This window comes from Elgaria multicarinata, chromosome 3 (assembly GCF_023053635.1).
Source record: "Elgaria multicarinata webbii isolate HBS135686 ecotype San Diego chromosome 3, rElgMul1.1.pri, whole genome shotgun sequence".
In the NCBI taxonomy this organism is placed as follows: Eukaryota; Metazoa; Chordata; class Lepidosauria; order Squamata; family Anguidae; genus Elgaria; species Elgaria multicarinata.
In genome coordinates, this window is record NC_086173.1 from 98,477,986 (window position 1) to 98,498,706 (window position 20,721).

The window sequence follows — 20,721 nt, forward strand, 5'->3', positions numbered from 1 at the left end:
CAGTTCTGCCAAATGGCAGCACCCCCATTGTCAGCTAAGCAACCTTTGTCCCTGCCACGTACCCAGCTTAACGCTTTCCTGCAGAAAAATGAGTACCTGCGCAAGTCTCCTGAGTAACAGCTCCGATGAAGGGCGATTCCAGTCTAGGAAGATCTCAGGAGCCAAAGTGACAGTCATTTCCAAGACTCTGAGCAGGCTCACTGACAGATCAAAGCATGTCGCACACACCTTCAACTGACGACTGTCTACAAAGTTTCTTTCCAGGCGCTCTGCAGCTTGCTGGATCTATCCAGACAAAAAGATGCAGCTCAACATAGAAAACAGCAAGAAGCACCAGCTAGTCTCTTCACACTCGTCCCAAGCCTCTCCCTGCTTTTTTCAGCTCTCTCTCTCTCTCTCTCTCTCACACACACACACACTGACTCTGAGCTCCATCACACCAGGGGTTAACACAATCTCTACCTCGCTTCTCCACCCGTTTTCCTTCCTCAAGTTACTTCCTCTTTCAAGAAGAGGAAGTACCCAACGAGCACGAGGCCCATTGAGTCCGCTGTTCTAATGGCGGTGCTTCTCCTGCACACAGCAGGAGAGAGCAGCAATTCCGTGTTTAAAAATACATCGGACTTAATGAGGGCCTTTTCTGTCAAAGGCCAGAAGGGGCGGGAGGCAGATGACGTCATATGAGGGACCTAAGCAAACTCCATGAGTGCCCAGGAACGAGCGTGCAGTAAAATGCTCGTCGGATGGAGCTTTCAATCCCAGCATTCCCCAAGAACCTGTATTTCAACCACTATTGACACCTAGCAAGGGAAGAATGTATTAGCACTCCAGTATGTCATCAGGGAGAGGCTTGTCCCTTCCAAGCAGATTTATTCTGGATCCAAATTCTCACCTCCTGAATCATGCCAATGAACTCTGAGAAGGCCCAGTTTAGTTGGTTAAGGACGCTGTTGAGGAAACTGGGTGCCATTTCACGGTCACTGCGCAGCAGGTCCGCCATGTGTCGCTGCAGCAAGGTGGATGGACAAGGCTCTGGAATAAAACAGTAGCAGTTTCTAAAAAGGCCACATTGCTAGAAGGTGCCAGACAGCTGTCGCCGGGGCCCAGCCTGCTTTACTGCAACCACATAAAAATGGGAAGTAGTTTAAATATCTTTTGTTCCATACAGATTATGGCCCTTTCAGTCTGTGTAGCACCATTTTGTGACTTAAAACCACAAGGAATTATTTAAGCCTCCTCCCACAGAGGTCCTCTTTACAATAAGCAGAGATGGCAGGTGCCTTCCAAGGCCAGCTCTCTGACGGACTATTCTGAGCCTGTCCCATCTCCGAGGCCTGAAGCACTTTGCCATAATGCCGGCATGAATTAGCTGGGATGTGGTCATGTGGATTTGCTGTCTCCCTGCAAATAAGAAGTTGTACCCTACAGCAGAGCTCCAGCCAAGCATCCCTCTGCTCATCTCCACAAGGCCCCAGGTCAGCTCAGTGCTAATCTCTCCCGAAAGCAGCACCACAACAGCTCCCCAGCGGGGAATCGGCACCAAGGCAGCCATCCCCACTCCTCTCTGCCAGCATGACACATTTTCACACTTGTCTGCCCAGCTCTGATCAGGAACGACAGTGGGTGAGAAATGTAGAGGAGAGGAAGGGTAAAATATTAATCCAGCCAGTGCATGAACCCCACGACCACTGTGTATTTGAAGTCAGCAGTGGTATTTGTAAAAGGCATCCTTCACAAATAACTGGGACGGGGGGAGGTTATCTTTGGGCAACTTGCTAGCTCTCGCCAAAACAGTCACCCTCACCACAATCTAAAGAAGGGACATTTAATCCCCCACTTTCCTTCTTACTTCTAAAGCTCCCGCTGGAAGCAGGCAGGACATGAGGGCTCTTGTAGTTGTTGGTATCCAATATCACTGCTTGCTTGCAAGGGAGGGGGGGCACAAGCAGAAGGCTTTAAGAGTTCTAACAGCATTACTTGTGCCCAGGCCAGAAGAACTTGCAGCTGCTTCCATGCCAGGAAGGACATAGGTCAGAGAGAGTTGTGTGTGCACTTTGCAAGCAGGTCTCCTGTGTATTCTGCTCACTTGTGAGCCAGCCACAGCATTGCCATCAATTAAAAGTAACTACAGAGGGCCCTGGACAGGAAACACACATAAACTGCCCTGTCAGAAGATGATTTCTAAACACTGAAGTCTCAAGAAAAGGTCTTGTTGGCAGAATGTTTCAGACAAGCAACAGAGTGCGTCAGGCATAAAAGGTGAGGAATCCTAACAGGCAGACGGGTGGGCAGGTTTTCAAATTCAGAAATTCTACACCAAGGCAAGAGCCAGAGAACACCTGATCCTTCTGCCTGTGCCTGTGCCCCACTCCCTCCCTGCAGCACAACAAAGACTTGGGAGGAGGAGGGGCTCAGCCCTTCTTGGGCAATGTCCCAAGGACAGCTAGTAGACAAGCTCCTTTCGATTAACTTGGTATTAATTATTCATTCACGTACACCTCAAAATAGCAGAGACCAGGATCACTACCCAGAGGATCCTGTGCTCTTCCTTAGACCTTTCGGAGCCGGCTGCAGAAATAATTGGTAGGCATGACAGACACCTAGAAAAGTAAAACACCACCACACTGCCCACGAGGTGTCCCAAGGTCACTGTAGGGCTACACACACACACCACAGGGATGGAGCTTCACGATAGCCTTGGCAAAGCCAACCAACTCACTAGGCTGCTTGTCTGTGTCAGGACTGGGGGAGGCTTTGTGGGGGAGAAGATGCATCAGCTAACTTTTTCTGCTCCCCTGTTCTGTCCCATCTTTGCTGAAGGAGATGTTTAAGAAAAGGTAGGATGGAGAAAGGCAAAGAGGAAAAGGACAGTAGACACCACAGCCACAGGGGGAAACTGGAACAGAGAACACATGAACAGCAACAACACGTTTGCTGCCATCCAACTAAAGGCAGATACATACATACATATATATCTCCACCCACCCACCCCGAGGCTCACGTGGCAGGTCATCGTCACAAACATTTGGGTGCCTCTTAGGTTCCCCCAAATCCACTCCCCTTTATCTTCCTACTCCACTGTTTCCAAAGGCTGAGGCCCACTTATGGTACAAAAGACAGAACAGGACCTGCCTGCACACCAAGGATGGGAGGGGAAGGGACTCTGCCACAGGGCTAAAGAACTATTCCACTAAGATACAAAGGGAAGATGACAGGAAACTTACTCTGGAAACTAGCAACAGAGAGATCTCCTGGGCCCAAGAAATAAAGAAACAAACAGAGAAACATTAAACACAAGCGCAATTGATCTTAGAAGGGTTGACCGGGTGTTAGTCCCGCCACCCTCTGCCAGGCTGTGAGATGAGCCATTTTGCCCCTGTATTACATGATCGCTCTGACAAGTCATGGGACCGACTGCTAGCTTGCCATCCACTCAATAATATAGAAGACCAGAGTTTACACGAAAGAGGCCATTACTCTTTTCACTAATTCAAAAGCTCTTGCCCAGAGCCCAAACATGTGTGTCTGCCTGCATCTCCAGAGCGTTTCCGCTCAACATCAGCAAAGTCAGCAGCCCAGGATCCAGAGATCCGAAGCACTTAACTAGGGATTCCTGAGAGCATGGAACAAGATTTCTGAAGTCCCCCTATTCTCTCTCAGTGATGTAGAATGGCTCTTGCTATCACCTCTCTGGCCAGCTCCAGAGGAGAGGACAAAGCTCCCCCTACAGCTTGTAAGTGGAGTCTCTCAGAGCTCTGCGCCATGCAGGATCAAGACATTCTGAGGACTGTGGTAAAGCTGGGAAACCAGCCTGGTTTCTCAAGCACGGCTACTGCAGTGAGTGACAAAGTGCCTCAGAACCACAAGGCAGAGAAGAGAAGGGAACTAGCACAGAGTGGCAACCCGCTGCTGAAGACACACGAGACGCACTCAGGACAGAGGCTGTCATCTCACGAGAGCCAGAGCCTGCTGGACTCACCAATGCAGGTTCCCCCCAAAAGGAATCTGATTTCCTTCCACACCTGGAAACACAGTGGTGGCCCTCCTCCTTTGGAATGTGCTCCCCCGGGTATTGAGGGGCAGAAACAGCAGCAAGCTTTAAACACCTCTTGAGAACTTATTTATTCACACCGGCTTTCCCTGCCCAGTAAAGGATTATGTTACTGCCCTGCTTTATTGTTATTTTGTTGTAATGTTTTCATTTTTTTACCTCCTTTTTATATTGCTTTATTGCATTTTAATGTGAATCACTTAAGGATTTTAGTATATTAAGCGGTATAAAAGTATTAGAAATAAAAAAATTAAGAAGGTGGATTTACTTTTTACATTACAATCCCGTATCTTTGGGGATCCTTTCACACATTGCCTACTCATGCTTGCTCTGGCCATACGCTGGAGCAAACGTCTGTCTCCCATAAACCCTGGGATTATTTGGGTTATCTTTACATGGGAATCTTAAGAGGTATCCAATGAGCTACTGAAAACAACTGGAGTGATGGCAATTCTATTGAAGGTGGGCTCAAAGTAGAAAAGAACCGGGGAGGGTCAGCAGGATAAAAACTAACGCTGCACCTCCCGTTTGCCACACAGTCAGTCCAGGACTGAGAACAACTTATCCATACCGCTTGGCGTCAAGTGTCCTTTTTAGCTGCCAAGCATGCTGATCTCAGCACTGACACAGGCAGCAGCATCCAGTGGTAGCAGTTAATGTGCCTGGGGCCAGCATCAGTGTGACAGCATCACGCCACAGGATCCATTCCTTCCGATACCAGAGCTAATCACTGATCAGGTTTTGGGGAAGCTCAATTACTGGGTTGCATGTACCCATGAGATGAAATGGCAAAGCAACACCTTTCCACTCACTCACTCTGTAAACTGGGGAGATTGGCATCCTCTGGCTTGGTTTTCAGCAGATGAGGAAGCCGTGTGTACCTGTATCCAAATCCACAGCCCTGTAGGAAGGGGAGAAAAAGAAAAACCCGATGCTTAGAAGAAGACCTCACGTTATCTCCCGCAGGAACACGGAGGCTCTCTCGCCAGAAGTAGCTAACAAGGATTCAGGCAGCCAAGGCAAGGGAGAATTCATGCAGATGGCAACCACTGGATTTAAAGTCAAACTGGAAATCCCAAGCAAAATGGGAAGGCAGGGAGAGAATCTGTCCTTACTCGCCACAGTCGTACAAGAATCCAGTTGGTCTGGGCCCAGGGTCTTTGCTCATAGGGGGCCAGCAGGTTCCTCATCATGGATACTCGCCTACCAGGATAAAACAAACAGATCAGCCACCATGAGAGGAGAAGAAGCCAAGGTTGACTAGGAGAGGGGAGTCCAAAGCAGGATGATTACTTGAGACAGAAGAATTAGAAGTGCAATATGAAGAAACAAGAGGGACGTAGTTTCCCTATGCACTCTGAAAGGAAGAAGTATAAGAGTCATGCCTGGTGCAGGTAAGAAAAGAGAGGACAGCTGCTTCCAGGACAAATGTTATTATTCAGGGAAGAAAGAACCAAGAACTTACTGATCTTCTGGAATTCTCTCTACGGCACGGAGTGAGTGGGGGTAGCAAACATAGCTGGCCAACGCCTGCATTAGAGAGTCTCTGATGTCTGAATATGGAAATGAGAGAGAGAGCTTTTATGAATCAGCAGATATGACAGTAACATTGATTTCCAGAAAAATACACTCGAGATTGTGATGCATTTGTTTACTACAGTAATGGGAGGCAGACAAGTAGCCAAGCTAAAGACACAGCACAAGATATAAACAAGACAGCTGTCAAACCCTGACATTATCGTTTCCATCTGCACTGAGCTGCAGCATTTGAAAAATTAGACGCAAGAGCCCTTTACCAACCCAGAAGTGTCAACTGCAAAATCAACACACATGAGTTTAATCTGTTCATTCTGACACCACACGTACACAAACACAAAAGCATGAACAGTAAAACATAACATTTGGAGGAGAGGAGCGGCCTTACCAGTGCCCACAATCCTTGAGTCAGCAAAGTGCTTGGCTAAAATGGCAGCAAGGTGTGTCAATGTCTCTTCATAGCCTGAAAAGAAGAAATTCTAAGTATTAAAATCACAAACATACAGAAAAACCCCATGGCTACACAATTCAGCAATTGCAATAGAACAAAGTTCTAGAATTAACTTTCAACTCATACAAAGAAATCCTATAGTCTCTCTCTATGAGGGTGTGACATAATCACTTGCTTCTGCGGTTAGCCTATTTGATTATATTTTTAGTTTTTCAGGAACTGCATATTCAAGGAAGTGACTGGCTGGTTTGGTTCTATCTGCGGGGAGAGAGGGAGACTTTTTCCGTTTTGTCAGTCAGTTTTGAGGGGACTTAACGTTTGGAATTTGGTGAAGCATCGTCTTACTTTTGAGAGAGGATTTAGAGGGGTAGTGAAGCAGGCTTAGACTAATAGATAGTCATCCATGTAAATAATGACATGAATAGCACTGAAACAAGATCTTGTATATCATAAACTTTTATTTTGTCTTATGGGGTTAAATCTGAATGCCAGCTTGGTCTTCATTTATGCTACCACATACATTAGCCCTTAATAGCCAGCACCCACTTCCCCAAACTAGAAATTATAGTAACAGTGATAAATTTGACAAACTTGATGTTGATTGGGGATATGTGGAAGGTGGGCCAGGCCAGTGTGTGCAGCTGACTTGGCAGTGACGTCCCACTCCTTGGGCTTATGATCCTAGATGTTCAGGGATAATAGCAGAAAGCCTGGGTAAAGGAGGAAGGGACATCACAGAGGGCTAATGCCAGCATCACATGGCCATGGTTTAGGCACTCCTAGCACCCGAGTTGACAGTTCAGCTACAGAAATAAAAGCTAACATAGCAATACTAAACTAGGTTATAGAGGAACAAATAGCAGCTTTGGGGAGGGCAGGTCATTCAGATTCCTCCAGGGCCCCAGCTCTGACCCAAACTTCACCACTGCTCTGAGTGTTTGCCTTTGGAAAAAACCTTTGGAGATCCAATCGCATCTAGTTTCGGTCCAAGAGTGAGAGAGTGTGGTTCTCTGTAGCTGGCTCTCTGTAAGTGTACTGAAATACAGGACTGCTTCCAAAGAGCTTGCAGCTCAAAGGAACACTCTGGCAGAGAGGTTTGAACACAAATATTCAAACTGGAACAAACTGATGAAATCTAAAACAGCTCAGCCAAGCCAACTTTTATAATTGCATCTCCAGGGCCAGGCTGAAGACGAAGTTTTACACCTGCTCTGTTGTGGGGACAGTATTTTTCTCACCCACCGCATCCTCCTTGGAAAGAGGAAAGCAGATTCTGCATAAATATAAATAAATAAATTTCCAAAACAACATAACTGCAAGTGGAGAGCAGAAAACATGGCACCATCTACCACAGGGATAGTGAACAAATACAAAAAAGTAGATGTGTAGGAAGTCTTATTTTGCCTGTATGATTTTAGCAGTTCTTAATAGAGAAAAATAATGCAATAGTGAAGTAATCAGAGCCATGAAGCTGCATAACAAACCTAGAAACAAACAGGAGAGAGACATAATACCCTCCAGACTGATATATGCTGACATTTTGTAACTGTGTGAGGTCAAGGGACCTGTGCCTCTCCCTGGGCTTTGAGAGACATTCACCAAACAGCAGCTGATGGGAGTTGTTGAAGCCAGCTGCCAGCCTGCCTTACTGCTCTAGAATTGAGCATTTAGGATTATACGATAAACACAGCAGCACACAAAATAAAATATTTTGAGAGAGGGTCTGCACACCCGTTTCTTGAGATGTCTCTTAGTGAGATATACCCTGAGATGTACTGGATTGTGATGTAAATCACTGAATAAAAAAACATTCATTTGCAATAGTTATCCATCTATGCTGGCCAGTATTTACACTTTACTTCTAACATAAATTTATCCTACCTGGTGACCAGCCACTGGAGGAGCAGAAGATAAACTTACATAAGGTACTCTGCGTCCAAAACACATGAATGTTTTACTATGTGTCCTGCACACTTTCAAACCATACGTCTACAACCATGAGGTCAGATGAACCATTCCCCACTTCTGCCTTTTTTTAAAGTGGAAGCCAAGGTTGTTGGCAATTTAAATTCTGCTCTAGGGGACAAGATTCTGTGTTGAGTTCTCATCCTATTCTCTTGTGAATTGGATTCTACATGCAAAAATTACAGAACGCTCTGCTTAAAGGCCCTCTCCTGTTCCCTCTTCCTTACCTGGAAGCTCCTCCATGCTGTTCACAGGACTGAAGTAGTTCTTCAGGGCACTGTAGCTGTTCATAGCCACACTCAGATAAAATTCAGGCATAAATGCAAAGAGTGAGCCAATCCGGTCCCCATGTTCAATAGTGCGGATGCACACCCGTAGCAGCCAGTATATGTCTTGCATCTTCTCCTGTAGAGGGGCAATCCCTAGTCAGTTCGTGTTTCAAGTGGCAGAAAAGGAATAGAATAGCTTTGTGTTTTATAACTTGCCTGATAGCCACAAGTGACTAGGAATTCCACGCAGGCAAATGAGTGGGCGGGTGGAGGAGGAACTAAACACGCTTCCTCCATAACCAGCATGGAAATGCGTGGGGGGTGGAGGGGTGATCTGGGCCCTCCTCGGCCACTCTGTTCGATTGAAGTTCTTTTTGACTTTTATTTTTGCTAGCCTACTAAGAGGGGGCTCTGCAGTCAGCATAGAAATGTAGGCTACTAACCTATGAGGAGGCTAGTAAAAGATTTTGCTGGCAAATAACTTTTCTACGCTTATTTACAAGGATGGATCCAAGTAAATATTAATGTGGGCATTAAAGAAAAGAGTATAACGGATGTTGCCCAATATCAAACTTTGTGAAAAACCTAAAGAAAAACACAGATACCTTCAGTGCTAAAATGCAGGATTCTTCAGTAATAAAGATGAACTTTTACGAAGATACATTAGCAGAAGTAGAGCATACAAGACACAGGAGGCAATACTATGGCTCCATTCAACTTTGGTTAGATTAGTGCTGGAATATTTTAAGCAAGGCACCTCACTGATGTTATGCTTATCACTTTCCCTCTCACCTTTGAATAAATAGTAACATTGATCCAAGCAAGCCGGCGACTGAGGTGATTAAGCTTCTCAGAGAAAACTTTCTGACTCTTCACCAGTTCTTCATGGATATCTCTTCTCTGAATTGGGAACAGAAAGGCATGAGAAGCAATGATGCATAATTATCCTTGCATTCAGAAATAAGTACGCAGCAGGCCCTGTAAATTTCATAAAAGCCTATCCACAAGTATTCGTAGGGTTTTCTATTATTATTGAGGACAAATCAGGAGCTGCCAACTGCCATAGTCTGCCTCCCAAGAGAGTAATCTTCACATTAAGATTAGGGAGGACCAGGAAAACTATGGAACGACACACAAAATTTGGTTAGCTACAAAATACACAACCTTTCACACCCACCAGCATCCAAGATAGGAGGAAGTAAACCACAGAACAATCCACAAATGCAGAAATTGAGAATTGGTTCCAGCGACACACTGGAGGCCAACTGATCGTACGTCTGCTTGCCAGAGCTGCGTAACATGGGAGACAAGAACTTACACAAGATGGTGACTCATCTTCTATGAAAGTAGAAATCATGTTTTCATAGAAAGGGAGCCATGATCTTCCATACGTTTGTGGCTGCCATGTTAATACCACTCACAGGAGAAGATCACTTGTGTGAGCATTTACCACATTATTCTCTGAGGTATAATCAGGACCTAACAGACTTAGGTTTACAGGTTTTACACCGCAGGAACTGAAAAGGGCCTACAAATCTGGAACTATAATTAAGCTTTTAAAAGGAAGTACATTTTTACAATTACAGGTAGAGATAGCTTGGCTCAGTTCTTTGAGACCTTTTGCAATTTGTAAGCTGTTATTTTAGCAGCATGAGTTCTCCACAGCATCACTTAAATAAGAACGAGGTAACAAAGAAACCAAAAGAGGAGGCATAACTGAGTTTTTTTTAATCACTGTAGAAGCACCGCATGATATAACCGTCCTATTCTACCCAAATGAAGAATAAACCATCATTATTTCTTGGTTTGAGCCAGCGTTCAGGAAATTGGAATTAGGGGTAGCAATAGAGTGCTAATCAGCACCTGAATAATTCTCAAGGAGAACAGTGTGTGGGCAAAACAAGCCTACTTTAAAGGAGATTGAATATAACAATCCGCGTGGCATGTGTGTAATGTTTCTCAAGGAGGAGAACAGTACCTGAATGCTTCTCAAGGAGGAAAACAGCATGTGGGCAATGTAGGCCTACTTTAAAGGAGGTCAACAATAAAAATCCCCATGTCACATGTATAATATACGTGTATTTCAGGATTCCTCCATAAAATAATTCTAGATTTCTCTCTTGGAACCCTGATAACCCTGAAAAATGGCTACTATTATTCCTCCCATGGAAGCCACATGAACATGAAACATTCCCACAGAACAAGCTGGAAAGGCAGCTCTGAAGAGAACTTCTTACCCTCCTTGGGCATCGGCTAATCTTTTCTTCGGTGTCTTTCAGTGCCATAGCATACTCATTCACATCATCGGAAACACCTACCATCTGAAATACAACTAGGAGTCAGTCACACCAGCTAGAGCTTTTCTACATCGGTTTTAGCACATATTGGATTATTTGCCAGGAGTGAGAAAAAATTAACATGTCTATGGTTGCATCAACATGCTGCGGAGCCTAACACTATAGTAAGTCCCTCCCACCAATATTTTTCACGCGTAACACCAATTCAAGTGTTATTGATCTCATAAATTGGCAGGGTTATGCCAGAGCAAACAAGTGAACTGCTTCTGCTTTGCATGCGTTTTCTTCAACAACCCGCTTCCTGAGTTGTTTGATGTGACGTGTGAACCTGGAACTCTGGGTTGTTGAGGGACAGACAACCCATGGTTTGAAATCAACAACTCACCATTGGGATGTTCCGGGTTCGCGCATCACATCAAACACCACAGGATTTATTTTATTAAAATGCTTCTATACCTTGTACTATATAAAAATCTCGAAGCAACTGCTGATGAAAGTGGATGCGAAGCAGAAGCGGTGCTGCACAGCCCTGATGATTCACGGATTAAACAAACCATGGATTGTCATTACATGCGAACCAAGCGTGAATGTGGGTCATTGCAAAACAGCTGGAAAGCAGCAGGATGGAGGGCCATTTAGAAATCTAGGAAGCTGCCTTGTCGGATTATCAATCCATCTGTTCCATTATTCCCAGGGCTGAGTGGTAGCGGCTCTCCAGGGTCTCAAGAAGGGTCCTTTCCTAGCCTACCTGGAGATAACGGAGATTGAGTCTGGTACTTTCGGCATTCAAAGCAGGTTCTCTACCTTTGAGCTACAGCCCCAGCAGAGAAGAGGCAACCCTTCCTCCGCCTGCCACTTTCCCGCCTGCAACCTTTCTTCCCCAAAGCCATTCCCAACTCCCGCAAGACCCTGCTCCCCAGCTAATTTCCAATCTTAGAGCCTAGCTTAGCACCCTCTCCCAGGGGGTCCTTTGCTAGTGCAAATTCTAATCCCAGTTGTGAGAATGGGACAGGACCGGAAACTACCCTGAAATGAATCCTGCTCACCTTACCAAGCTGCTGATGCACGCTGAGGTTGTACATCATGACTATTCCGTCCAAGATCTCCAAAAGAGAGTTCTCAGTTATTGGCTCTTCTGGCTCTTCTGTAGGCTTCCCCAATAAAAGACCCTCATTTCCATGGCTGCCTTCAACTGTCATAAAAACAGACAAGGGTTTCTGAGCAAGCCACTGCTGACAGTGTGGCCTAAGCCTAGCCTAGAAAATGGACCCAGGCAGTTCTGAATATCAATTTTAACATTTGTGTTGTGTGTGTTTTAATTCTGAAGATCCGTCATGTTGTCTGTTCCAAAGCCATATCTGAAGGAAAAGCCACCTCCGGTCAGCAGACTTCTAGATGGATCTGGTTTTGGTTCTAGACATGTTTTCTCCCTCATTCCCTTTGACCCTACATTTCCCCTGCCTTGCCTCTCCCTCCTGCAGGTTTATTTATTAGGATAATTAAATCACACTTATTTACTACCCTCTACTGGCTACTTCCAAATTGTCTTCATTGGCTACGCTGCCCTCCACCATGCAGGCAGGAAGCATTTAGCATGAACTCCAATCCTGGTCCCTTTCAAGAAGTCCAGGCATGGGCTAGAATGAAGTAGAAACTTCAACCAGAAAGACTGAACTCTGGAGTAGAATCAGGTAGTGGTTGTGAAACCTTGCTTACTAGATTAGCTCTACTATATTATTTCTCACTGTTGGATTGTTGTTGTTTTGCTACATACTTGCAGCCTCTTTCAAGATTGGCTTAGACAGAATGCAGTAAAGATACTACTCACTGTCTTCCTCTGTCCGTTGTTCCATGTTCAGTGCACGGACTTTAACCTTTTCCAGGGCACCCAGTGAGCGCCTTGGGGTCATAAGGCTGACAGCTGCAGTACTGAGGAATCGGTTAGCTCGCCCCAGGGTGGGTGAACTGAGCCAGCTTGGCCTGGCCAAGGCACCACCGATTGCCAATGCAGCAGCTGGACGCTGAAAGAGAGAGAGAGAGAGAATTAGAAATATGCAGTAATATTTGTTCAGCTACGACATTTGTTCCTCTAAAGAAAAAACAAAGCTGGTTTGAACCATGCACAAAACTTCTCTGTCTTGCCTAGATCAAGCAGTGAACCATAGATATGCCCATTCATAGAATATATTTCTGAAACATTCCCATTTCACATGTCATAATCTAGAAAATGTATGGGCAGATCTCATACAAAGACAGAGATTCAGCGAAACTTTTACGAGGAAGTCCAAGTTGTATCCTCACTGGGTAAATTTCCTTAGGGTAATTTTGTATTTGATAGAAAAGACATACAACCAAGTTTGCACAAACTGCGCTGTAAATCAGCTAATGTGGAACTGGTCCTTCTAGGCTCCAAACAGCAGGTAGCATGGTGGAATTAGCATTGAGCCAGAGGCAATGCTGTATAGTTCCAGATTTAAGAGAGACAATTAACTTCACAGCTCTGCCGCATCATAGGGTGGAGACACAGATACAGAAATTCTGCTCCCACAGTGACTTTCCCTGTGAAGTTACAGAAAAGCAACAAGCAAGTTCCCTAGGCCTAAGGTATTCTTGCATATTCTTAAGAGTAGTAAACTTGTGGCCACTTATAACCTTTCCCTCAAGAGTCCCAAGAAGACTGCGCCTTAGCTTGTGGATTCTCTCATAGAATTTGAGAGTTGGAATGGACTTTGGAAGGCATTTAGTCCGACCCCCTGCTCTACGCAGAATTCAATTAAAGCAGCCCTGACAGAATGGCCATCTCGCCTCTTCCTAAATACCTCCAATGAATGAGAGCCAACCACCTCATGAGAAAGCCTTCTTCACTGTAGGAACAGCTGTACTGATAAGAACCATCTCCTAGGTTTAGCCAATATGTGCTTCCCTGTAATTTCAACCCACTGTTTCTAGTCCTGCCCTCAGAACCAGTGGAGAACAGATCTGCTCTATCTTCTGTGTGAAAACCCTTCTGATATTTGAAGAAGGCTATCACAGCCTTAAATTTTCTCTTCTCCAGTATCAATGTGCCTGAAGAGGGAAGCAAGGCAAGGCGCAAAGCAATCTAAGTCTAAGATGTGAAGATAAAGAACAGGATGGAAGCCAAGTAAAACAGAACACCCACCACCACCATCATTATTTTCTCCTTATATGGGGTTATTAACATGTCTGGAACTATTTTAATGGAAGACTTGAATTCCCTCACATCAGGCTTTGCAGCAAGACATAGTTACAACTCCGAGATTAACAAAACAACAGAAAAATCCCTGGCCCCTCTTACAAGAAGAAAATGCAGTAGTAGCTGGTCTTGCTATTTCCACTGCACTTTTCCTGGTCTTTTCCTGGAAGAGCACCCCCAAGAACTTTCCCCAATCTGTGCTACATGCTGTTAGACACCGCTGCTTTTTCGGCTTCCAGGAACTCTAAAGGCAATGCCCTACAAATTTGGTCACTGTGGTAGCTGCTCCTGTCTGCCCCCTTCACAGGCAGACAGCATAAAGATCTTTCCCCCGAGCTTTCTGCAAATTGCAGGCCGAAGGCGAGAAGGGTGCTTTTTCCTTCCATATCACCTCGTGCGATGGAGGGATCTTCTCTCACTTAATGAGCAAGGAGGTGGCAACAAGAGGGCCTCTCACGGTTTCTTTCCTTTTCTAAAACATGGAACACTTCCTGCAGGGCTTTTGTAGAAGGTACACAGCAGTGTTACTCTTGTTCACTGCTTCTACAAATCTCAAAGTGAAATGGCAACAGATCCTGCCCCTTCTTTGCATGACAGAAGATCTGGGGAAAGGATTGGTGGCAACCATAAATAATAGCTGATTGTTAAGCCAAGCCAAAATGTATGGGCCATTGTATAAAGGCAAATCCTATATTCCCTCCATTTGTTTTTTATTAGAACTTCTAAACTCAAGGAAACTATGATCAGCGAACAGCCAGCGAGCCCAACCCGACACAGTCACCAACAGCAACAAGCCTCCAGCCAACATTCTTTGCATTCCCAGACTACGAGTGCAGCACTTCTGACTCATGCGGAATGCAGAGTTTGCTGGGACTTTGCATTATCACCAGATCTGGCTACGCAGAGAACACCCCATCCAATGGCAAAATTCCATGCCTGGACTGGATTCAGGAGGGCTAAAATTAAGTGTTCTGTGAAATAAAAGGGCATTCGTGCAAAACGAACAACACAGTAGGCACCAGGTGGATCTCTCTGGGGAGACCATTCCATCCATAAATGGGGTGCCATCATTGAGAAGGCCATCTCTTTAGTAGCCTCCTGCCTCACCTCAGATTTCGTTGCTTTCAGAACTGTTTCCTGAAATAGATTCCCTCTGAGGATGCACTCTTAGTGCCTGAATTTTGGGCTGGCTTCTGATACACGCCTTGCTATGTACCATCAGACTAAATTCAGCACTCAATTTGCAAAGGGTAATTTCTTAGTAAGCCCAGGCACAATTCTCCTCCTTCCTCATCAGGGGGGGTTCCTTTGCTGAGAGCTACTTCAGCTAAATTTTGGGCCATTTTATGCAGCATTGCTAGGCTCACCTGCGCTGTTGACACTGCTGACTCTTCATCTTCATCGAGATCATCCATTGTCACTGCCTGAAGTTCTGCAGGGTCAATCAGAATATTTGCCTTTGAGGCCAGGTCATCTGTGTTGATAAAAGCAGCAATGACATTGCCAGCTAAACATATTACTATACATATTCCATCTCCCACTTGCTTTTTTGCAGTACTGCTAAAAGAAGTTCAAAGAGTAACATAATCAGAAGTATAATTAATACTAGTTCATCACCAAGGCTGCAATCCTATGCACATTTACTTGGGAATAAGTCCCAATGAATTCAATACAATTTATATAGAAGTTAACTAAGTAATAAAACACCAATGCCATGGCTGATGCAGAGGGGGGGGGAGCAGAAAACAATGCTCCCTAGAAATAGAACATCCTCTATTTTATCAGAATGGGTGGAATATACTTAAAAACAAATCCTCTACTGGGTATATTTTGATATATAAGATTATGCACTTGGTGCAGGAAATTAGATTAAATCTTGACACTGTTCCTAGGTCATGCTGCATGCTATATCATCTTAGAAAGAACAGAAAGTCGGGGGGCGGAGCTTGACGGCGATGAACTGGTAAGATTTCTTGTGAGGCTCCAGGACGGGATAGCCGAAAATCTAATTATTTAAAAAGGCATGAATCTCTAATGAACATTAACTGAAAATGCTTATGACCTTAACTGATGCTGATGATGACTTTTTTGAAAGTATAATCAGTATAAGGAGTGGGGAAATCAGCCCGGTTTCTGGGCTTGCAAATCAGTCAGTTCGGAGCGGAGAGTCTAAAATCGAAACCAAAGACTTTGTTATTGTTGGATCTCTTCCAGAGACTGCTGAATTGAATTACTGTGATATATCACTCCTTATCTGGGTAGAGCGAGCAATTGGCAATAAATTTAACCATCGGAAAGTACTGAGAGAGAAAAGCTGTTTACGTGCATGGAATGAGAGACTGTTTTGATTGTTATTGGGGACATTAAGCAATTGATTTATGCCCTATGCCGAACATTAGAAAACCAAAAAAAAAAAAAAGCTGAAAAAGTTATTTGGCAACGTCGTAAACGCCCATCTAATCATAATCTCCCCCATCTTGAAAAGGTGTCCTCGGAAGAAGACGTAAATAGCAGTGAGAGTGGGAGTGAGAGTGACAAGATGGCGGGGAAAGCTGGCAAGGTGCCAGCTACTATGGATGAAATTAAGAGCTTCATATTAGAAAACAACACAACTTTCATTAAAAAGATGGATGAACATGCTGAAAAGGCAGACAAGCGAATGGATGTGCTAGGTGACAAGATTGCTCAGAATGACAGGAGTATAAAGATTTTAGAAGAAGGAGTAAATCTATTGGAGAAAAGGCAAGATGTTTTTGAAAAAAAGTTGTAACGTACAGTTTCAGGACCAAGAGATAAGGCTGATCCAATTAGAAGACCAGAATCGACGATCCACACTACGAATTAAGAATTTTATTGAAGTATCAGGAGAGGATTTGAGAAAAGTAATTCTGCAGTGGTTTAAAGACATGATGCCTGATCTGAAAATAAAGGACTGTGAGGTGGACAGGATAATAATGCTAAAGAATTTCCCGGAGGAATTAAAGAGTAGATTAAGTAAAGTTTTAATAGAAAAAAATAAAATGAAATTAAGGGAATGGTTAAGAGAAATGAATACAAGAGAGGATTTGGAAGAGGTTTTAAAAGATAAAAAATTAACTTGGTTAAATTATTGGCAATTAGAACAGTGGACCCAAAAGTGGGTAAGAGAAAATGGAGATTGTAGAGAATTGACGAAGTTTGAGGAATTAATAGTTAAAAAAGAAAATGATAAGGAAAAAGAACAGCGTCAAAAGGGTTAATGAGTGAAATATATAGAATATTGTTGGAGAAAGGGTCGATGGATAGTTCAGGTAAAATGGTTTGGGAGACAGATTTGAATGTACAAATAGGACAACAGAGCTGGGAGGGACTATGGAAACAAAGAGCGTTGAGAAATATGTCAGTAAGAATAAAAGAGAATTACTTTAAAATTATATGGAGGTGGTACCTAACCCCGGTTAGATTAAATAAGATAAATAATCAGCACCCAGCAAATTGTTGGAGAGGATGTGGGGGAAAAGGAACGTATTTACATATGTGGTGGGAATGCAAATATGTACAAAAATTGTGGAAGATGGTGTTTTTGGAGATTGAAGAAATTGTGGGAATGAAAGAACAAACACCAAAAGTTGCATTTCTGTCACTATTTGAAGATTTAAAATGTAAAAAAGAAATTAAGGAATTGATAACGAATTTGCTGACTGCAGCAAGATTGATTGTAGCTAGGAACTGGAAGATTCAAGGGGATTATTGTATTGAAGAATGGTATAAAGAAGTATGGGATATAGCTATTAATGATAAATTGACTTGTAATATTAAATGGAGAAGAGGTATAGCTAAAACAAATGATTTTGAAGGAATTTGGAAACAGTTCCTAATATTTGTGTTTTCTAAGGGAAGTGGGAAACCACCAGCAGAAGAAAGTATTAGATGTTGGAATCAGGAATGAGATCCCGAGGTGGGGGGTGCACTTATATGTTAAGTTTGATTATGTTATATAGATATGATATTGATGTTATTCAACATTTATGTAGTATGTTGGTGTTTTTAATTGTAATGGTGTATGTTTAAGTATTGTAGAAAAAAAGGAAAAAAAGAAAGAAAGATCAGAAAGTCATCACCTGGTCCTTTGCAATCTCCTAGAACACCACTGTCAGTTGTAACTTTAAGATTAAAACCATGGTCTATAAACTTTGTTCTACTTAAAGTGTTAACAGAATTCCCAGCCCATTTCACTGACTAAAGCCATTTTTTGCCTTTTACATGAACATGGTAAACATTTTTCTTCCTTTCTCATAATACTAGAGCCCAGGGTCATCCCATGAAGCTGACTGGTGGGAGATTCAGGACAGATAAAAGGAAGTACTTCTTCACACAGTGCATAGTTAAACTATGGAATTTGCTACCACACAACATAGTGATAGCCACCAATTTGGATGGCTCTATTCCTGGAGGAGAAGGCTATCAATGGCTACTAGTCCTGATGGTTATGTGCTACCACCAGTATCAGAGCCATTAAGCCTATACACACCAGTTGCTGTGGAACACGGACAAGAGGATGCTGTTGCACCCATGTCCTGCTTGCGGTTTCCTGATCAACAGCTGCTTGGCCACTGTGTGAACAGAGTGCTGGACTAGGTGGACCCTTGGTCTGATCCAGCAGGGCTCTTCTTATGAACTGACTCTATATGGGCTCAGACAGCGAGGATCAGGCATGCTTTCTGAAGGAAGCCCTGTGTAGATACTTTGTTATGTTTTATCGGTAAACCACCCTGGAAACCGATACTGAAAAGCATTATACAGAAATATTAAAACAAGCAAATAAAATGCTCCATCATGCAAACTGTACTGTTTCAGATCAATATCTCTTTGTAAAAGTTTTCCTCTCTTGTACATTTTGCCCTTCATGCTGCTCTCAAGACAGGAACTGGAGCCTTCAGACCCTGGAGGAATGGACAAATCTTAGGTAGGCAGGGAATCTTAAGATTCTCCTCCTGGATGAGCAAAAGCATGATTTATTAAAGGGTCCTATGTCATCTTTCAAATGTACTCAGTTTTCACATTCTGTTATCTGTACCAAACAGATTGCTAAACAGCCCCAGTGCTCTATAGCCTGACTCTGCTGGTCTGAAGTGCACCTGGGATGAGAGAGGGGAAAGGCAAGAGCTAATTGGAATCTCACAGACCCAAGAGGCATCAGCTGCCACTTTATTTTCAAGTCTCAGGAGAGCCGTTCTTGTTTTTAGCCTCGGAGGCCATACTCATATCCTTGAAAAGAGCTGGGCTATTTAAAATCGTTGGAATGGATTTGTACGTAAATTAACAAGTCAAAAAAATTACCACACTTATGTCATGGCAGCTAATTAATATTCAAGTTAAAATACGTAACCTACAAGGAAGGTCATAAGCAAAGAAAACTAAGCTTCTGAAGGCCACTTCAGATGCTAAGTTAGCATCTACCAGTTAAAGCCATTAATGACATTCTGAGCTCAAATTCCTTTTAATTAACAAAACGAAAACATAACGGGATCTTTTGTCACACTGGGGATGAGCACTTAGAAGGCTGCTGATTCTAGGCCTGAGTCAAATCAAACGGCAGAACCAGAACATATACACCCAGGAAGGTCCTCAAAATTACTAAGCTAACTCTGTTGACATTCTCTTCAACAATTAGCCATGCCTTATACTGAAGGCTGTTATGGCAGGATTTCAAGGCTATTTGCTTTCACATGATGTAATGGCCATGTTTGGACATTATTTTAAGCCAGGGATCCTGGCTTAATGAACTAAGATGAGAATGAGCCCGCCATTCACTTCCACTTTGCACAAGTGGGTCAATCAGGGGCGGGAAACCTTTTTCAGCCAAAGAGACAAATTCAAATCTGGGAAAGGTCTTGGGGCGTGCATTCAAACAGTGGGTGGGGCCAAAGGCTAGGAGAGCAGGGCCAAAATTAACCTATTTAAATCCACAAACAAGAAAAATAATTCAGAAAAGGATACAGAGGCTTGGTGGGTCAAATTAGGCATGTGGGCTGAAGGTTCCCCATCCATGGGGTAAACAAACGAGGAATAGATAGTTTTGCATTGCATCCAGACCCAGGATATAGTTAAGTGCATCCTAACAAGAAAGAATTTGTAAGCCAACAAGAAACCATGGTTTAAAGCTGGCTTGTAATTCTGGTTTATTTGGGTACACTTAATCTTGGGATCAAACTTAACAACACTCATATGAAAAGAGGGGTCAAGCTGGAGCAAATGAGTTGTACACTGCTCATTCATATCATGATTTATTAAACTACAATTCCTAGCTTAAAGTGACTTCCAAACATGGCCCATGGGAAGCAACAAATGTCAAAGCAAGCACTTGCCTTTAAGAGTCTTTTTAAGATGAGACAGGAGTCCCCCAAGTCGCTGGAGGTCAAAGTAATCCACCTTCCCATTGTAGAAGAGTTGAGGAGGAACATATGCATCTGGGGAAAAGACAGACAGACAGAAATATAATTAGGAAGATGGTCAAAGAAGAACAAACTCGTTTTTAAAACAGGTTTGAAAAGCCCATATAAAAGTTTGTCATTATGGTCCATATGCAGTTCAGCAGGGAGGGAGTTCCACATGTTTGGGACCACCACTGAGTTCAGCCATCTTCCCTACCATGGTATCTCCATCTTATTTTTATTAGTCTTATATCCTCCTACCATAACTCATCTATTCTCAGATATAACAAGGAGAGGAGCTCTACCAAGTGTGTTATAAGACAGAAGAGCACTGAATATATATATTAAACTCAAAAAGCTGAAACTGCATTGTTGAGGCTGACACAACACACAATAAAACCCATTTGGAAGACTATATCATAGCAGGCATAGTGATGAAGGTGGCTTTCTTCTCTTGACAGCATTACATCTGTACAACGATGCAGACTAGGCCCATTCTTGGGAGCAGGGGGGTTTCATTGTGGG

At 43.5% G+C, this 20,721-nt stretch overlaps 1 protein-coding gene across 2 annotated transcripts in view; it reads right to left on the reverse strand.

The window, feature by feature from the left end:
* The window catches only part of RNF123 (ring finger protein 123), a 108,358-nt gene that overhangs the window by 56,341 nt on the left and 31,296 nt on the right, over nucleotides 1-20,721 (reverse strand). For both annotated transcript variants that reach the window (XM_063121051.1, XM_063121052.1), the window contains 13 exons: nucleotides 20,131-20,232; nucleotides 15,151-15,257; nucleotides 12,398-12,590; nucleotides 11,616-11,761; nucleotides 10,510-10,593; nucleotides 9,065-9,172; nucleotides 8,231-8,408; nucleotides 5,976-6,050; nucleotides 5,517-5,604; nucleotides 5,167-5,254; nucleotides 4,868-4,952; nucleotides 893-1,032; nucleotides 97-285 (listed from right to left, as the gene is read on the reverse strand). In XM_063121051.1, the coding sequence (XP_062977121.1) occupies nucleotides 97-285; nucleotides 893-1,032; nucleotides 4,868-4,952; nucleotides 5,167-5,254; nucleotides 5,517-5,604; nucleotides 5,976-6,050; nucleotides 8,231-8,408; nucleotides 9,065-9,172; nucleotides 10,510-10,593; nucleotides 11,616-11,761; nucleotides 12,398-12,590; nucleotides 15,151-15,257; nucleotides 20,131-20,232 (1,583 nt within the window). The remainder of the gene's footprint in view (nucleotides 1-96; nucleotides 286-892; nucleotides 1,033-4,867; nucleotides 4,953-5,166; nucleotides 5,255-5,516; nucleotides 5,605-5,975; nucleotides 6,051-8,230; nucleotides 8,409-9,064; nucleotides 9,173-10,509; nucleotides 10,594-11,615; nucleotides 11,762-12,397; nucleotides 12,591-15,150; nucleotides 15,258-20,130; nucleotides 20,233-20,721) is intronic.